General features: G+C 45.7%; 1 protein-coding gene across 2 annotated transcripts in view; it reads left to right on the top strand.

Moving 5' to 3' along the window:
* Window positions 1-1,472: 1,472 nt before the first annotated feature.
* The window catches only part of SMYD2 (SET and MYND domain containing 2), a 35,324-nt gene continuing 20,419 nt past the window's right edge, over window positions 1,473-16,377 (top strand). Inside the window, exons 1-2 of one of the 2 annotated variants that reach the window (XM_028724655.2) lie at window positions 1,577-1,859; window positions 9,578-9,641. In XM_028724655.2, the coding sequence (XP_028580488.2) occupies window positions 1,678-1,859; window positions 9,578-9,641 (246 nt within the window). In that variant the 5' untranslated portion in view covers window positions 1,577-1,677. Of the gene's footprint in view, window positions 1,860-9,577; window positions 9,642-16,377 lie in introns of both variants that reach the window. The other variant, XM_028724657.2, reaches the window with a different exon arrangement.

The raw sequence follows: 16,377 nt of genomic DNA on the forward strand, positions 1-16,377 counted from the left end.
TCTGCCCGGACGCTGAGGTCCAGCGCCGAGGGCCTTCTGGCAGTTCCCTCATTGCGAGAAGCAAAGCTACAGGGAACCAGGCAGAGGGCCTTCTCGGTAGTGGCGCCCGCCCTGTGGAACGCCCTTCCAGCAGATGTCAAAGCGATAAACAACTACCTGACATTCAGAAGACATCTTAAGGCAGCCCTGTTCAGGGAAGTTTTTAACGTGTGATATTTTACTGTATTTTTGGTTTTTATGGAAGCCGCCCAGAGTGGCTGGGGAGGCCCAGCCAGATGGGAGGGGTATAAATAATAAATTATTATTATTATTATTATTATTATTTAGTCAGGGCTTTTTTTTCCCCAGCTGGGGAGCTCATCTCCAGAACTCTCAGGTGGGTGCCATTGCTAGTCTAAGAGAAGTAGTTCAGAGTGAGCTCCTCCGGCACCTCTTTTTCTAGCAAAACAGCACTGGTTTTAGCTTTTAGAATGGTTGTGTGCTAAAAGAATTCTTTCAGCCCAAAAATGGAAACAAGAGGAAGTACCAACGAAAGAAGAGTGGCAGATGAATATGATGGACTTTGCAGAACTGGCGAAGCTGACAGGAAATATCCGAAACCAGCATGATCATGTATTCCAAAAGGACTGGAGTAAATTTATACAATACAGTGGTACCTCGGGTTACATACGCTTCAGGTTACAGACGCTTCAGATTACAGACTCCGCTAACCCAGAAATAGTGCTTCAGGTTAAGAACTTTGCTTCAGGATGAGAACAGAAATCGTGCTCCGGCGGCAGCAGCAGGAGACCCCATTAGCTAAAGTGGTGCTTCAGGTTAAGAACAGTTTCAAGTTAAGAATGGACCTCTAAAATGAATTAAGTACTTAACCTGAGGTACCACTGTATATGCATAACTAGTTTGCAGGGTGCTTAATTCATTCTGGAGGTCCGTACTTAACCTGAAACTGTTCTTAACCTGAAGCACCACTTTAGCTAATGGGGCCGCCTGCTGCGCGATTTCTGTTCTCATCCTGAAGCAAAGTTCTTAACCTGAAGCACTATTTCTGGGTTAGCGGAGTCTGTAACCTGAAGCGTATGTAACCTGAGGTACCACTGTATTTGAAAGATTATTGTAAGCAATTAACATCACTAGCAGGGTTGACCAAATACTTGTAATGGGAAACTTTCTAATTTATTTAAATTTTGAGTCATTTTGTAAGGAGCGTAATTAGAATTGGAAAACGTGCCATGTGCCATGATATAAAGGTTAACTTTGATAGGCATGAGGCAACTTTAAAAAAGAGAGAAGAGATCTTAACCCCTCAACGTCAAACGAAAGACCGTGAGAAGTGGGGTAGCAGAAGGGATTCCAGCTCCAGGGCCCGCCACCCCTCACCTCCGGGGCGCGTACCCGGGGTGCCGCGCGGGCAGCCGGGCCCGCGTTGCCTCTAGGACCCAGCGGGCTCCCGGCGCGCTTTTCCCAGGGAGCCGGCCGCGGCCGCCACTGCTGCTGCTGCTGCTCCGGCTGCCCATGCCCATGTATGTGCTGCGAGCTCTGGCTGGCCGGGGCCGGGCGCTGCGGGTGGCTGCTGCTGCTGCGCGCCATTAATAGCCACGGCACAGGCCGCCGCCACCACGGGGCTTGTGCCAAGAAGGAGGCGGCAGCGGCAGCGGCAGCGCCTGGCAGAGAGGAGCCATGAGCTCGGCGAGGAGTTCCGAGTCTCCGGCGCTGGAGCGATTCCAGAGCCCGGGCAAAGGCCGGGGGCTGCGGGCGCTTCGCCGCTTCGCCGTCGGGGAGCTGCTCTTCTCGTGCCCGGCCTACACGTCCGTGCTGACCGTCAACGAGAGGGGCAACCACTGCGAGTGCTGCTTCGCCAGGTACCGCCCGCCCGGCCGGCCTGCCTGCCTGCCTGCCCGGCCGCTGCCCTTCGGCGCTCGCCCGTCCCCTGCCGGCGGAAGGGAGGAGGCCGAGCGGGAGGCACGAGAAGCGAGGGGGGCAGGCGCTCGCCTTGGCGGCGCCCGCGAATTCCCCGCGGGTCCTAGCACCGGCAGCCCAGGGCGCGCTTCTCTGCGGAAGGGAAGGCCCTTCCCGGGAGGCTGCTGGCGGAGGCCGGGCGCGCGCGGGAGGAAGAGGGGCCGGGGCTCCTCCGGCTGGCCTGCCTGCCTGCCTGCCTGCTTCCTGGGCCCTCTCTCACATCCAACAGCCTCCTGCCTCAGCCCCACAGGGGGCGCGCTCTCCCGCACCCCGAGACGTCATTCTGACTGCTGCCTGGCTTTGCCGGTAGCCTGAGAGGCAGCAAACCCACAGGTGGAGAAGGATCTCTTCTTCCTGTCTCGGAAGCCACTGCACCTGTTGGATTTCTGGCTGCCCTTCAGCTGTCTCCCAGGGGACTCGAAAGTGGGATGGGTGGGTGGGTGGGATTAGAAGAGGCTTTACACGTGTCCAGGGGGTGTCGATGCTCAATAGCTGGACCCAGGGCTAAAAAGGAGGTCCAGGACAAAGCTGTGATTCAAAGGAAGCCATGCTTATCCTCAACTGTCCTTCAGAAAGAGCATGCATCCTTCTTTCTTTGTAGTTTGAGCCGTCAGCTAAAATTCGCAACATCTCTGGACAGTAAAGGAGTAGAGAAAGGATTATCGGGCAGTAGCGCATTTAATCTGGTAAAGTTAGTTGAATTAAGATCTTTCCACGCAGTTAGCCTGAGCTTAGTTAGATTTAGGTAGGCCTGGCTAAGCCCACTGAAATCAAGCAGTTTAGGGACATCTTGCTCTGCGTATGTTCAGGCGGTTGGTTGCTTCTTAAAACCAATTATGTTCCTTCTTGGCACTGTAAAACTGGCATAAAAAGATGTGGTCTCCTCCAGTGCGATTTATAATTGGCATGGAATATTGTGCAAGTTATCTCTTCCTTGTTAAGAAAAGCAAAACTGAGGCTGAGTTCGGATGGCCCGTGAAGGCTTGAGATCTGTACATTGCTATACCTTTAAAGCACATTCGAAACACATTTCTTTCCTCAAAGAGTTCTGGGCACTGTAGTTCATTAGATGTTGCTGGGAATTGTAACTCTGTGAGGGGCAAACTACAATGTCCAGAATTCTTTGAGAGAAAGAATGCATTTCAAATGTGTTTTAAAAGATATAATGTGTACACAGGCATGGTTGTTTAGCTAAGCCATGGTTTGTGTTACCTCAGAACCCAAGGTGCCTACAAGATGCTGTTTGCGACTGACATACCAGGATCTGAAACCACAATTTGGAAGCTTGTTTGCAGATGAGTTTGTGCTAACTGTGGTTCGTGATTATGACTCAATTCATAGAAAAGTAGCAAACCATGGTTAGGGCCATTGGTCCACTTTATGAAATGGCAGTTGCATTATGGGAATGAAGTTTTATTTTCCTTGAGAGGCTATCGCACTGTGGGTATGGGACTGAACGTGGAGCTGAGCGAGGAAGGAAAAAGATAGCGAAGAAACACCTCTAAACATGATTTGTCTGCTATATGTCTCAAAAGATCAAACCATGTTTTGGGTTCTTATCTATAGTTAGCACAAGCCATGGTTTCGCATTACATCTGAATCCAGCCTGAGCCTGGCACAGCGGGCCCTAGGGGTGGCTGGTGTATAGAAAGAATAGGCAGTAATCTTGGCAGGCAGAAATACCGCAGTCATCTCATGCAAGCTTACAGCTGTCATGGAATCATGTTGGAGTTTCAAGACCTACAGTTTCAAACAGGTGTATCTCTAAGAGAGAGTGCTTGCAGAGGCCTCAATATATTTCATCAGAGTCCTTTGGGTTCTGACACGCTGTAGAGTCTCCTGCAAGCATATTGTGGCACTGTAACTCTTCAAGATCGTTTTACCCCTGGCACTTTATATTACAGTTGTAGTAATAATAAGAATCCACAAACACCCAAGTATGCATTGCAGCAGGTGGACTAGAAGACCCCCAAGGTCCCTTCCAACTCTGCAATTCTATGAGTCTATGGTTCAATGTCCCGAGGATCCCTAATCATTTAGTGTTAAAGGTAATATGTTGTGTTATAATGTCCACTTTATAGAGGTCAGAATTAGGAACATCATATTTTGTTTTAGAGAGTCTGTTACTCAGGTCTTCTGATGGGTCGTGTGGCTGTGTAAGCTCAAATGGAATACAGTTCTATGCTCAGGCACTTTAAATTAGGCACCAAGAAAACAGATTCGGCCATCTGTATAAATTATGCAAAAAAGAGAGAGAAGAAAGCACAATTCTGCCCTTTTTCATAGAACTATAGAGTTGGAAGGGCCATGGAGTTCAACCCCCTGCAATGCAGAAATCTTTCACCCAATGTGGGACTCAAACCTACAACCCTGAGACTAAGAGTCTCGTTGCTCTACCAACTGAGCTATCCTAATTTTTTGTTACTTTGCATAAATCATTCTGGTTTTGCCCATCATGGGGTGGATGAAGACACGTGCCAGCTCCAATTCAGCCACATCTCTCGCTTCTCAGATTTCATCAGGGATTGCTCACATGCTTTCAGGAGCAACCATGTCATCATAAGAGCTGCAAACTTGATTCATTTCATACACCAACTTCATGCCCTCCACCCAAATCATCGAATCTTAGAGTTGGAAGGGACCCTGAGGATCGTGTAGCACAACCTCCTGCAATGCAGGAATATGGAGCAATTCAGGAGCTTGTAGCTGCCCCATACCTATTTATCTATCGGGGAAAATCTTTAGCTTTCCTTCCAAATTGTGCTTAAGAGCTCCCTGAATGAGGGTCCGTTAATCCAGTCTCTTACAGCATTAACATGCTCCTAGGTGGAATTCCCTGTGCCTATGGTTTTGCTATCATTGACAAAAGCAATGCTAATTGGATGCAATGTTTGTAATATTTGCCATGGAATGGTATCATGACCGTTGCCATAAAATGGTAGATTTATATTTATGTTCTGCTTCATATTCTTAACTTCTGGATTTCGGGAGTGAAGTGAAACTGATTTGACCCTTTCCTTTCTTTCTGCCTGTCAAAAGTTTGATAACTTTAACTAGTACATTCTCTTTCTATTGGATATCACATATCTTTTCCATCTAGGGTAGCGGTTAAATGGTAACAAAATATATGACTTAAACCAAATGTTGCTCCCAATAAACATGGATCCTCTGGAGGGTTTAACTGTATCAAAAGATAAATTGACACACAGTATCCTCAAAAGTATTTTGTTAAACTATTGTTATGGGACACATAATGTGATATTTTATTATACAGTATCTTATTTATAAAACACTTGAAATGGCTGGGTACTGTACCAAAATAACACCAGTCCTGCCCTCAATATGAGAGTTTTGCAGACACAGTATAAATAGAAAAAGAACCACGGACAAAAAAAATAATAAAAATAATAAAATATTCATATACTGTATAAACTTGTTATTTTGACCCCAAAACATTTTAGGTAATAATAATAATAATAATAATAATAAATAATAAATTTTATTTATATCCCGCCCTCCCCAGCCGAAGCCGGGCTCAGGGCGGCTAACAACAATAAAACAGTACAAAAGTACAGCATAAACAACACTCTAAATTCATTCATTATAAAATTAATTAATTCAAGCCACTGGCAACCATTGAGCCAGAGCTCCGCGAAGATTGCCGAGGGAGGGAGTCAGGCTGTGCCCTGGCCAAAGGCCTGGTGGAACAGCTCTGTCTTGCAGGCCCTGCGGAAAGATGTCAAGTCCCGCAGGGCCCTGGTCTCTTGTGACAGAGTGTTCCACCAGATCGGAGCCACAGCCGAAAAAGCCCTGGCTCTAGTTGAGGCCAGCCTAACTTCTCTGTGGCCTGGGACCTTCAAGATGTTTTTATTTGAAGACCGTAAGTTTCTCTGTGGGGCATACCAGGAGAGGCGGTCCTGTAGGTACGAGGGTCCTAGGCCGTATAGGGCTTTAAAGGTTTAAACCTTTAAAGGTATTATTATTCTTTGTTGGATTGTAGCCAAATAAAGTTTACTCAGAGTAGAGGCATGTTAATGAACTTAAGTTACTCACGCTCATTGTTTTCACTGGGTCTTCTCTGACTAGGACAGGGGTCTGCAACCCGCGGCTCCGGAGCCGCATGTGGCTCTTTTACACCTTTGCCACGGCTCCGGGGCGGATACTAGCGAGGGGAGGAGGTGCATTGTGCGCCCCGACACTCCACACTGTGGCGGGCGCTGTACTGGCTGTGACGTCGCATGGGGGCGGTGCGTGCGTTAGTCACGCACTGCCCTGACGTCACCTTCCCGCCCGCTGTCAGGTCGCGGCTCCGGAGATATATTTGTTTTAAATGTTGCAATGGTTTTGCGGCTCCCAGGTTGTTTTTTTCTTTGGAAACGGGTCCAAGTGGCTCTTTTTGTCTTAAAGGTTGCAGACCCCTGGACTAGGACTAGTGTTGGCTGCATTTTCTTGCTATAAATAATGTACAAATTGTGAGGTATTTGCTGGAGAATTATCAGTTTGACTCATTAAGTCTATAAGAACATATATGCTTCATTTAACCGCCAATTTTCAGTGTAAGAGGTGGGGAGGGGTTGGCTTTAGAGCTCTTGACGAAAAGAACATCATGAGCTTTTCTCTCATGTTGTAATTATTTGATGGTTTTAATAATAATGTAACATAAAAGGTAAAGGTAAAGGGACCCCTGCCATTAGGTCCAGTCGCAGATGACTTTGGGGTTGTGGCGCTTATCTTGCTTCATTGGCCAAGGGAGCCGGCGTACAGCTTCCGGGTCATGTGGCCAGCATGACTAAGCCGCTTCTGGTGAACCAGAGCAGTGCACGGAAATGCAGTTTACCTTCTTGCCGGAGCGGTACCTATTTATCTACTTGCACTTCGTGCTTTCGAACTGCTAGGTTGGCAGGAGCTGGGACCGGGCAACGGGAGCTCACCCCGTTGCGGGGATTCATACCACCGACCTTCTGATCGGCAAGCCCTAGGCTCTGTGGTTTAACCCACAGCACCACCCGCATCCCTTATAATAATTTTACATACCACTCCCCCCAAAAAACCAAGTAATATTGTTAGAAAGTTCCCCAAGAGGCAAGAAATTCCAGGGCTTGTGCTTATTTGGGTTTGGCTTTCTTTGGAGAAGAGAACACTGGGGACTTCTGATGGTTTTCTAACATCTTCTAATAATTCTAAGATCTAATAATTCTATTACCAGCATAAGGAAGTAGTAGAGCATAGTTAGCTAGTAGAGCATAAGCAGCAATATCCCTGAAAATCAATTGCTGGCAATCCCAAATGGGGAGAGTGCTCTTCCTCCATGGACTTTCTATAGGCATCTTGTTGGCCACCTCTAGAGCAAGCCTTTGGCCTGATCCAACAGGCTCTTCTTGGGTTTACAAAATGGCACACTCTCACCAGGCATGAAAACTATCGTGTCTCATTGGATCCACTGTGTACCCCAATATTCTTTTCAGTCTTTAGCTAACTCTGCCTCCGTATCTCTTTCTGCCTCCAAACTGCTCTTTATTCATATGCACCTGACTCGCTCTCCTTGGCTGTTTGCCAGTGGCGTAGCGTGGGTTGTCAGCACCCGGGGCAAGGCAAGTAATTTGCGCCCCTTAACCCGTGGATTTTAGCACCGCACCGCACGCCTGGCACCCCCCCCCCAACAGTGGGCGGCGACCCAGCGGCTCGGATCGGATTCGCACAGCCAGCACTGCAGTGAGAGAGAGTGAGTGAGCCAGGTAGGGGCAGAGAGCTGCGAGTGCGGGCGGCCCCCCCCAGATGTTGCGCCCGGTGCGGCCGGCCCCCCCTGCACCCCCCACGCTACGCTACTGCTGTTTGCCCCAAGCCTTCTTTTCTTTTTTCTTTTTTATTCCATTGTAATTATGATCCCCAGAACAACAGAATTGTTACACACTTCCCCAAGATGCTTTTCAGCCTTTAGTCTTCATTTTCATTATTTGTTAACAAGATATAAAAATGCCTCTAGGCAATGTACAGAAAAACACACACCTTAAACTCACCAGTAAAACCAGATGTTAAAAACAAGTTGGCCTAAAAAATTTTTAAAATTGAATTAAAATTTACATTATATTAAAATACATGTCATGGGTAGGCTTGTTGAAAGAGAAAGTATGATCAAGGTACCTGCCAAACCTTGATGGCTTTGTCATTCACAACTTTCCAGCAGAACTATTAAGAAATCTTATTAATACAGTTGTACCTTGGAAGTCAAATGGAATCCATTTTGGAAGTCCGTTAGACTTCCAAAACGTTCAAAAATCAAAGTGCGGCTTCTGATTGGCTGCAGGAAGGTCCTGCAGCCAATCAGAAGCCACTGAAGCCCTGTTGGACCTTCAGCTTCCAAAAAGAGTTTGCAAACCAGAACAGTCACATCCGAGGTTGCGACGTTCAGGAGCCAAAACGTTCAGGAACTAAGCTGTTCGAAAACCAAGGTATGACTGTACCCTACTGTGAAATCCCAGACTGTGCTCAGACACTGCTTTTAAGGCAAACTCATAGCGATAGTCCGACCTGCAGTAGCCTAACAGCTGTCTTGCTACAATATCTTAACTTTAAGTTGAGATGCTTGTGGACAGAGGGAGCATTGTTTTGTAAATATATCTGGGAGGTTGCTTAGCTGTGACCATAGGGAGATCCCTCTGACAACACTCAGGTGTAATGTGTTGCATTGCAGTATATAGCACAGTAGGTTTGCTGCAATGCAGCGTGCTCTGGAACTGAGCTCGAGAACTTCCTCCTGCAACCACTGTGTAGAGGTGTCCCAAAGGGAGATGACGTTTATATGTTTAAAAAAAAGCTTCACAGTTTATCCATTGTATAGAAACCCGTGCTCAGAAAGAGGGCCGCTAATTTAGTGCCTTGGTTGCAGAAAATTCAGCATGTTAAATAACTTTCTCTAGCATTTACGGCTTCAGGGACTGGGGTTGTTACAATTGTTTTCTTTTATGTAAGCACGCCCCAGTGTTAAATAGACACAAAAAAAGGGAGCCTTTGAGCTTCTCCGCAAATTAGCAGATTAAACAAAGTATATTACTTTTATTTGCCAAGAAGCAAATTATATCATCGTGCCTGTTAGATTCAGTCATTTGCAGTGTGCACAATGCAATTAAAGTGATAACTGTGAGCTCCAGGGATAGCTCTTTCTTTTTATATGATAGCTTGACAAACTCATGCTCGAAGAGGAGAGGAAAAGGCTGGTGCACAGAACCACTTTTTCATGTTTAGAAGTGAATATAATTGAATACTCCCCCTGGTTTACAGGATAATTCCTCTCTCCAGCCCACCCCCCAGTTTAAGAACAGTTATAAGACGCCATCTGAGATCTTGCATGATAGCTCAGCTGGTAGAGCATGAGACTCTTAGCCTCAGGGTCATGGGTTCGAATACCATGTTGAGCAAAAGATTCCTGCATTGCAGGGGGTTGGACTAGATGACCCTTGTGGTCCCTTTCAACTCTGCAATTCTATGATTCAGTGACCATATGGGTCCCATGCCTATTGACCAGGTCAGCTTCTGCATGCTGGAATGCTAATGGCCATAGTATTTTTATTAAATGATTGTCACCGGAGAGGCATGACAATTGTGTGCGTTGTCTCTTTTTAAGGAAAGAAGGCTTGTCCAGGTGTGGAAGATGCAAGCAGGCTTTTTACTGCAACGTAGAATGCCAGGTGAGTGTCACAGGAACCATGATGGGCAAAAAAGGGCATTGCTTCTATTTTATTCCATATGTTTTCATACCTTCCTTCAATCTAAAAAAAAAAATGTCCAGGGCAGTTTACAATAGGTACCGTATTTTTCGCTCTATAAGACGCACCAGACGCACCTAGTTTTTGGAGGAGGAAAACAAGAAAAAAGAATATTCTGAATCTCAGAAGCCAGAACAGCAAGAGGGATCGCTGCGCAGTGAAAGCAGCAATCCCTCTTTCTGTTCTGGCTTCTGGGATAGCTGCACAGCCTGCATTCGCTCCATAAGACGCACACACATTTCCCCTTACTTTTTAGGAGGGAAAAAGTGAGTCTTATAGAGCAAAAAATACGGGTAAATAGCAAGGATTTATGGATTCAAATGGGTTCTTAGCTGAGAGAGGAAAGGAGTTTGCTGCCGAGGGTCGGTGCTACTGTGGAATCATAGCCGTGGCCTGAATAATTCTAGGAATTTTGAAATTGCCATAATGAGTCACAGAGGATCATCTGTGCTGGGTCATAGTATCGCTGAACCATTAGATTAGTAGACTGCTACATGGCCCTAATTGCTTCAGAAGCTTCTGCCTGCTTTAAACATACCAGATGGCTTAACGTTATTTCACTAAGCTGGTGAGGAAGCTTGTGCCTAGCTGAGCAATCAGAAATAAAGGCTGGATTTAGCTTTTGCGGGGAAGGGAAGGAATCTGTTTACAAATGTACAGTCACCGCTGCTGCTGCTAATAATAATAGCGTGCTTAGAAACCAACTGTGCTTTCACTTGGTTAGTCATATGCATTCATTACAGGGGCAAAGGAAGCTGCAAGTAGACCCATTTAGAGTAATTAACAGTTACTGGGGGTAAAACTTGAATGCACAAAAGCAAAGGCCTCTAACCTTATTAAGTGTTTCTTTCCCTTGCTACTCTGGCACTTACCCACCTGGGATCTTTAATAAAAAAACCCAGGGTTGCATTTGCCATTTCTGAAGTGTGTGTTTGGTGCTCTAGTCCTCTAAGCTAATTCAGGGGTGAGGACCTTTTTTTTCAGATCGAGAGATATACTTTCTATGGAAACATCTGGTGGGTAGGGAGGGCGTGCAAGCAGCGGGCAGGGCAAGAGGCAAAAGAGGTCCAAACAATGGATGTAAATGCTACTTTTGCACAGTAAACTTCTTTGTCTACATGCTCCCAAACCTCTACTCTCCATCTAGGCAAGCAAGCGGCATTATCTCAGATCAAGGACACATTCAAGCCTAGCGAAAACACTTCATTTTACTTTTTCTTTGTACGGTAGTCTAGGTTCTGCACACGCCCCTCTCTATCCTTCATCCAGACAAGCAAGAGTGATTCTCAAGCATTCAAGGACACATTCCGGGCGAAAACACTGAAGGAGGTTGTGAGGCAAGGCCGGTGAAGGGCGTGGCCTGGGGTAGAGGGCGTGGCTCAGGAGGGCGGAGTCCCAGGAGCCGGATAAAGATTCCTGCGGGGCCACATTGGAGCCTCAGACCTGAGGCTCTCCACCCCTGAGCTAACCCACACTGCCATTTTTGAGGTTAGAAACATCACCAACGTAAATTGGTTGTTGGAAGGTGTCGCTATATGAAAAAGTTATACAGGTGACTTGATAGTGCTCTATCTACCTCAGAAAGGGTTGTCATGTGAACAGTTAGTCATATTTTATTTTTGCCAACTCTCTCTCCCCCCCCCCCACCCATATTATGGCACCGAATTGAATATTTATGACTAATACAGCATTTTCATCCTGTCTTTTTGGTGCAAAAATGGCAGGTGGCGTCGTCTTTAAAATTACCCATTTGAAACAAAACAAAGAGCTGAAATCATATTCTGTGCTCAGAATATATCCCCCTCCCCCACCCCTTTTTTCTGCTGCTGTTTTCCCCACTGTAGATACATTGGCCTTGACATACATATTTGCCCCTTTGCTTTCGATGCAGGAATATGCATTTTGACTGATTTCACCAGCCTCTTCATGGATCAGGTGGGAACTGAAACCCTATTTCCAAGTCCTGCCACGATGGTCAGAATCAGCTAGTTTTAGCCAAGCAGGCATGCTCCTCTCTCCTTAATTGTGCGTGTGTGTGTGTCCCCTGAATGTGCTGCCCATCATTTTCACTAGCTAATCCAAATAATTATTCCTTTTAAGAGAATTGGAGGAGAATGGGAGAGAAGAAGCTGATACTCAGGAATGGAGAAAGAACTTCTTATCCACCGGCCAGATGTGGCCCTCCAGGTCATTCCTTCTGGCCCTCAGGACTTGCCCTAGCTAGGAAATGTGTGGCTATCCCCAATGCTGTGAACTCCCATCAGCTCCAGCCAACATGGCCCAGTGGTCAGAGATGATGGGAGTTGGAGTTCTGGGCCACACATTCCCAAACCCCGAGTTACAGACTGTCCTACATTCCTGCGCTTGCCTGCTCAAGGTGAGTGCTTCCCATGGCGCCTGCAAGGCAGTTGTAACAAAGCAGCCTTCCAAGAATGAAGGGTTCTTCTATCAGGCCCTCTGGACATTAAAAAGTTGCAGGAGAGTTGGGATTTTTATTCAGGTGTTAAGATGTGCAATTATATAATGATTTCATAAAGCCCTTCCTTCGGGTCATCATGTGCGATGTAATGCTTTATTCAATAGGACTTCAAGAGACTTGATCTTTATATTTTGAACATACCAGTATTGATCATGCCTTTTTCATCACACTGTATGAAATGCTTACGGGGTTTTTTTGCTCCTCACTTGGTAGAATGCTTCTCTTCAGCATTTGGGGGCTTCTTCCAAAGTACTGTAAGAACATTGCCAACACCGAATTCTTTTTCAAAGTTACCTTCAAGCATTGTGTTCCTTAGAACCTAGTCTCTGCTGACTGTACGTGCTGCACAGACAATCTGTATCACATTTTCATCTTTATCTTCTTCAAAGACTTTGGGTGGTGGGTTGTTTTTTTTAAGGTTTTTTTTTTAGTGGCTCAGCAATTTTGTCTTGCAGCCGAGAAGGGCATTGGGGCCTTGATATTGAACTTGTAGGACTCTGTTGTATAGCAAATGTTTCCCTTTCGTACCTCCATGAAAATGCATGCTCTTTGCTTTGGTTTTCTTCACATTACACAGACAACCCTTACATTTTCTCTAAACTAAAACGTCCCAAATGCTGCAACTTTCCCCATCCCCTTGATCATTTTGGTTGAGCTTTCTTTTCTTTTGTTTGGATCGTGGTGGTTTTGATAGGAGAACTAGCTTGATAGCTAGTTGGTTCCATTCTGCCTTTCACAATTGGCGGATCAATCCGGCTAACAACCCCAATTGAATTCAGATAACATGCACAGCTATTTATCTAAAATAGTAACAATAAATTTGGGGTCAGAGGAGCATTAGACCTAGTGCCGTTTTCTTTTTATTCCACCTCAGAAACTGGCTGTTAACAGCACTGTAAGATAAGTACTTTCAGAGGACAGCATTTTACAAGTGTAGATATGATGAACTAAGTCTTGGGGACACAGGCTGTTTTTTCCTACTATAAAACACCTCTATTCAATTCTTAATAAGTTGAGGTCAGCTAATTATAGTGGATGCAGCCCTTTATTTGTCTTTTTTCTCTTTCAATGTTTGAAGAAGCTCTCAAAAGAAAAGGAAACATAATGGGAAAGGGGGTGGGAGGTTCCCCCCTTATTTTCCAACCGTTTTGTGCTTCCACTAATATGCCTGTTAACTTCCTCAAGAGGCCACCTTGACAGATAATGTGGGTAGTTTTGGTTCTTTGTTTTTCAAGAGAATCAAAATATTCAGAAGTGATAATAGAAGCATTCAGTGAATTTGTTTCCTGGCATAGTCATTTACTAAAATGCTTGTGCCTTTGTGTGGCAAATAAAAAGACCCCAGGGTATGACTTACCTTTAAAAAAATATATGCACAAGTAAATAGGTAAAGGGACCCTTGACCATTAGGTCCAGTCGTGGACGACTCTGGGGTTGTGGCGCTCATCTCGCTTTACTGGCCGAGGGAGCCAGCGTACAGTTTCCGGGTCATGTGACCAGCATGACTAAGCCGCTTCTGGTGAACCAGAGCAGCGCACGGAAACGCCGTTGACCTTCCCGCTGGAGCGGTACCTATTTATCTACTTGCACTTTGTGCTTTCCAAATGCTAGGTTGGCAGGAGCTGGGACCGAGCAACGGGAGCTCACCCCGTTGCGGGGATTCAAACCACCGACCTTCTGATCGGCAAGCTTTAGGCTCTGTGGTTTAACCCACATGTATTAAATCCTCATAATATTGATAGACCCTGTAGGAAAGCTTTTAAATGACAGGCCAATCCTGTAGATCAGGGATGTCAAACCTGTAGATGCTGTTGCGCCTCAACTCCCATCAGCCTCAGCAAGCTTGGTAGGGAGGTTTAAAGCAGGTTTTCCAACTATGCAAACTCCTTTTCAGACACACACACACACCCCGACAAAAAAGCTCCAAATGAACACAAAGCCTGCTTAGCTCCTTGCTTATACAGTGGTACTTCGGTTTTCGAACGTAATACGTTCCAGAAGACCGTTCGGCTTCCGAAACATTTGAAAACCGAGGTGCAAAGAGCAGCCTGCAGTTTCAATGGAGAAAACTGGGGGGGGGGGATGCAGCAGGAGCCATTCGATTTCCCATGCACATTCGAAAATGGAAGCATTTACTTCCAGGTTTTCGGCTTCCGAAAACTGCAATTTTTGGCTTCCAAGATGCTTGAAAACCAAGGTACCACTGTATTAGTGATGGTTTCTCCATAGCAGTGAGCAGTTCTTATCTACTATACACAGGTAATTCACTTATGAATCTGCCTTAGGCATGCACACGCACACACACTCAGAGTACTTTGTGTATTTGCAAGGATGTGACAAAGCATTACCTGCCTGGAGATGACGGTGAAGAAGAGGTTCTGCTCAAAAAGGTGGTTTGTTTAAATATGGTTTGGGCAGTTTAAGAATTGAAGCAGAGCACATTATATAATTTGCGTGCATGGTGTTCCTCAGGTATCTGATCTACCTTCCCTATTTTCCAATAGCACATTTTTCAACTGCACAGTTTCCCCTCAACACTACATTTTGCATCCAGTTGCGTAAAAAACCTTGCCAGCAAGCATGGCTGACGGCCAAGGATGATGGGAGTTGTAGTTCAGCAGTGTTGCACGGCCCCAGATTCCCCACCCCTGCTGTAGGTTCAGTTGTGGTGAATAAGTAAGGGCGCATTCAGGTGTGGGGAATCTTGCACTAGTTTTCCTGACTGTAATGCTGGTTCTTTGGTTCCTTTTCTGATGTTCCTTTTGTGCTGTCGAACCAGCTGTGCTATGTGGCTTTTTGACTGATTTGCTATATTTCATCCACACCAGTGAGTGTGATGTGTCACAACAACGAATGGACAGCGTCACTACTCCCCCACTCTTTCCGCACATCTGTGCTTCTGTTCCCTTATGACTCACCCATGAAAATGGCAAAAAAAAAGAACTGTTTGCTGGTATACAGCCCCAAATTTACTCCCATGAGTTTCCAGGTTAAGGGGACAGCAAACTGGGTTTTTTTCTGGATTCAAATAACACAGGAATGAGTGCTGAACATGCATTATATTCCGTTGGTTTTCTGTGTCATGTGAAAGCTCGTGTGGAAACCAACTCTTAGGGAAACTTGGGGGGGGGATGGAATAATACAGTGTGAACAAACCTTTCAGAAAGGTGAGACTCACACTTTTCTGTATACATGGCATTCTTCTTATCCTCAGGGCTGCAAAGCTAGGTTGCCAACCTACTTTTGAAGAACTAAACAGACAGAAATAAGGAGAATGGCAATCAGAAATGTAAATTCACCTTCCCTCCCCTGGGCCACTATTCTGCTTTTTATATAATGTCAAGGGTTGATTGAGTCTAATTTTTCACACTTGAGAGCACCAGTTTTATGAATAGTGTCCTTGGCTCTGTTACGTGGAATCAAGGATGTTAGGCTCTCCAAATGTGTTTTGGCACCAGTCCAATTTGTGAAAAGAACAATACGAAAATTACATGAGTTTTCTATTCTCTTTTTTAAAAGTGAGAATTTCGCTCGTTCTTTCTAGAAACCTTCCCCTACCCCTTTGACCTTCCTCCCTTGACTTACTGCCTCCATGTAGACATGCCTAGAACACATAGGCTAGCTTTGAGGCTGTGTGGAGATTCCCCGCCCCAGCCCCACAGATTCATTCGAAGTATTGGCTTCCGGGGACTTTTGTTATTGCATTAGAATACTATAGGCTTCTGGCACATCCGAAGCCGATGGAAACCATTTTGAAGAACCCACTGGAGGTAGCTCATGCTTCCGCTTTGATTTTTATAAAAGCAGGTGCCCTAGCAAACTTGCTTTTCCAGACATTTTCTCATTCTGTCCTTAAATCAGAGAGAAATATTGTCTGCATAGTCCCCACCCCCCACCCCCTTGAACCTACAGTGTCGTTAATACAGCACTGGGGAGTTGGCTAGAACAATGCTGCCCGCTACCAGTCAAACGGCTTAGAAAAATTGTGGAAAAGAATGTTAAACGCTGTCCTGCTGTGATCACTAAAAAGGCCGCTGTCACAGTGTTTCCATGCCAGGTATTACTCAGACACTGCTCCCCTCTTCTGCAATATTCCTGGCTTTTATCTTGTTTTGCACAATTCAGCCATATCTTGTCCCTTTAACCACCTTACTAGTTCACATAACTCAGTCGGATTCT

Source organism: Podarcis muralis, chromosome 3 (genome assembly GCF_964188315.1).
Source record: "Podarcis muralis chromosome 3, rPodMur119.hap1.1, whole genome shotgun sequence".
In the NCBI taxonomy this organism is placed as follows: domain Eukaryota; kingdom Metazoa; phylum Chordata; class Lepidosauria; order Squamata; family Lacertidae; genus Podarcis; species Podarcis muralis.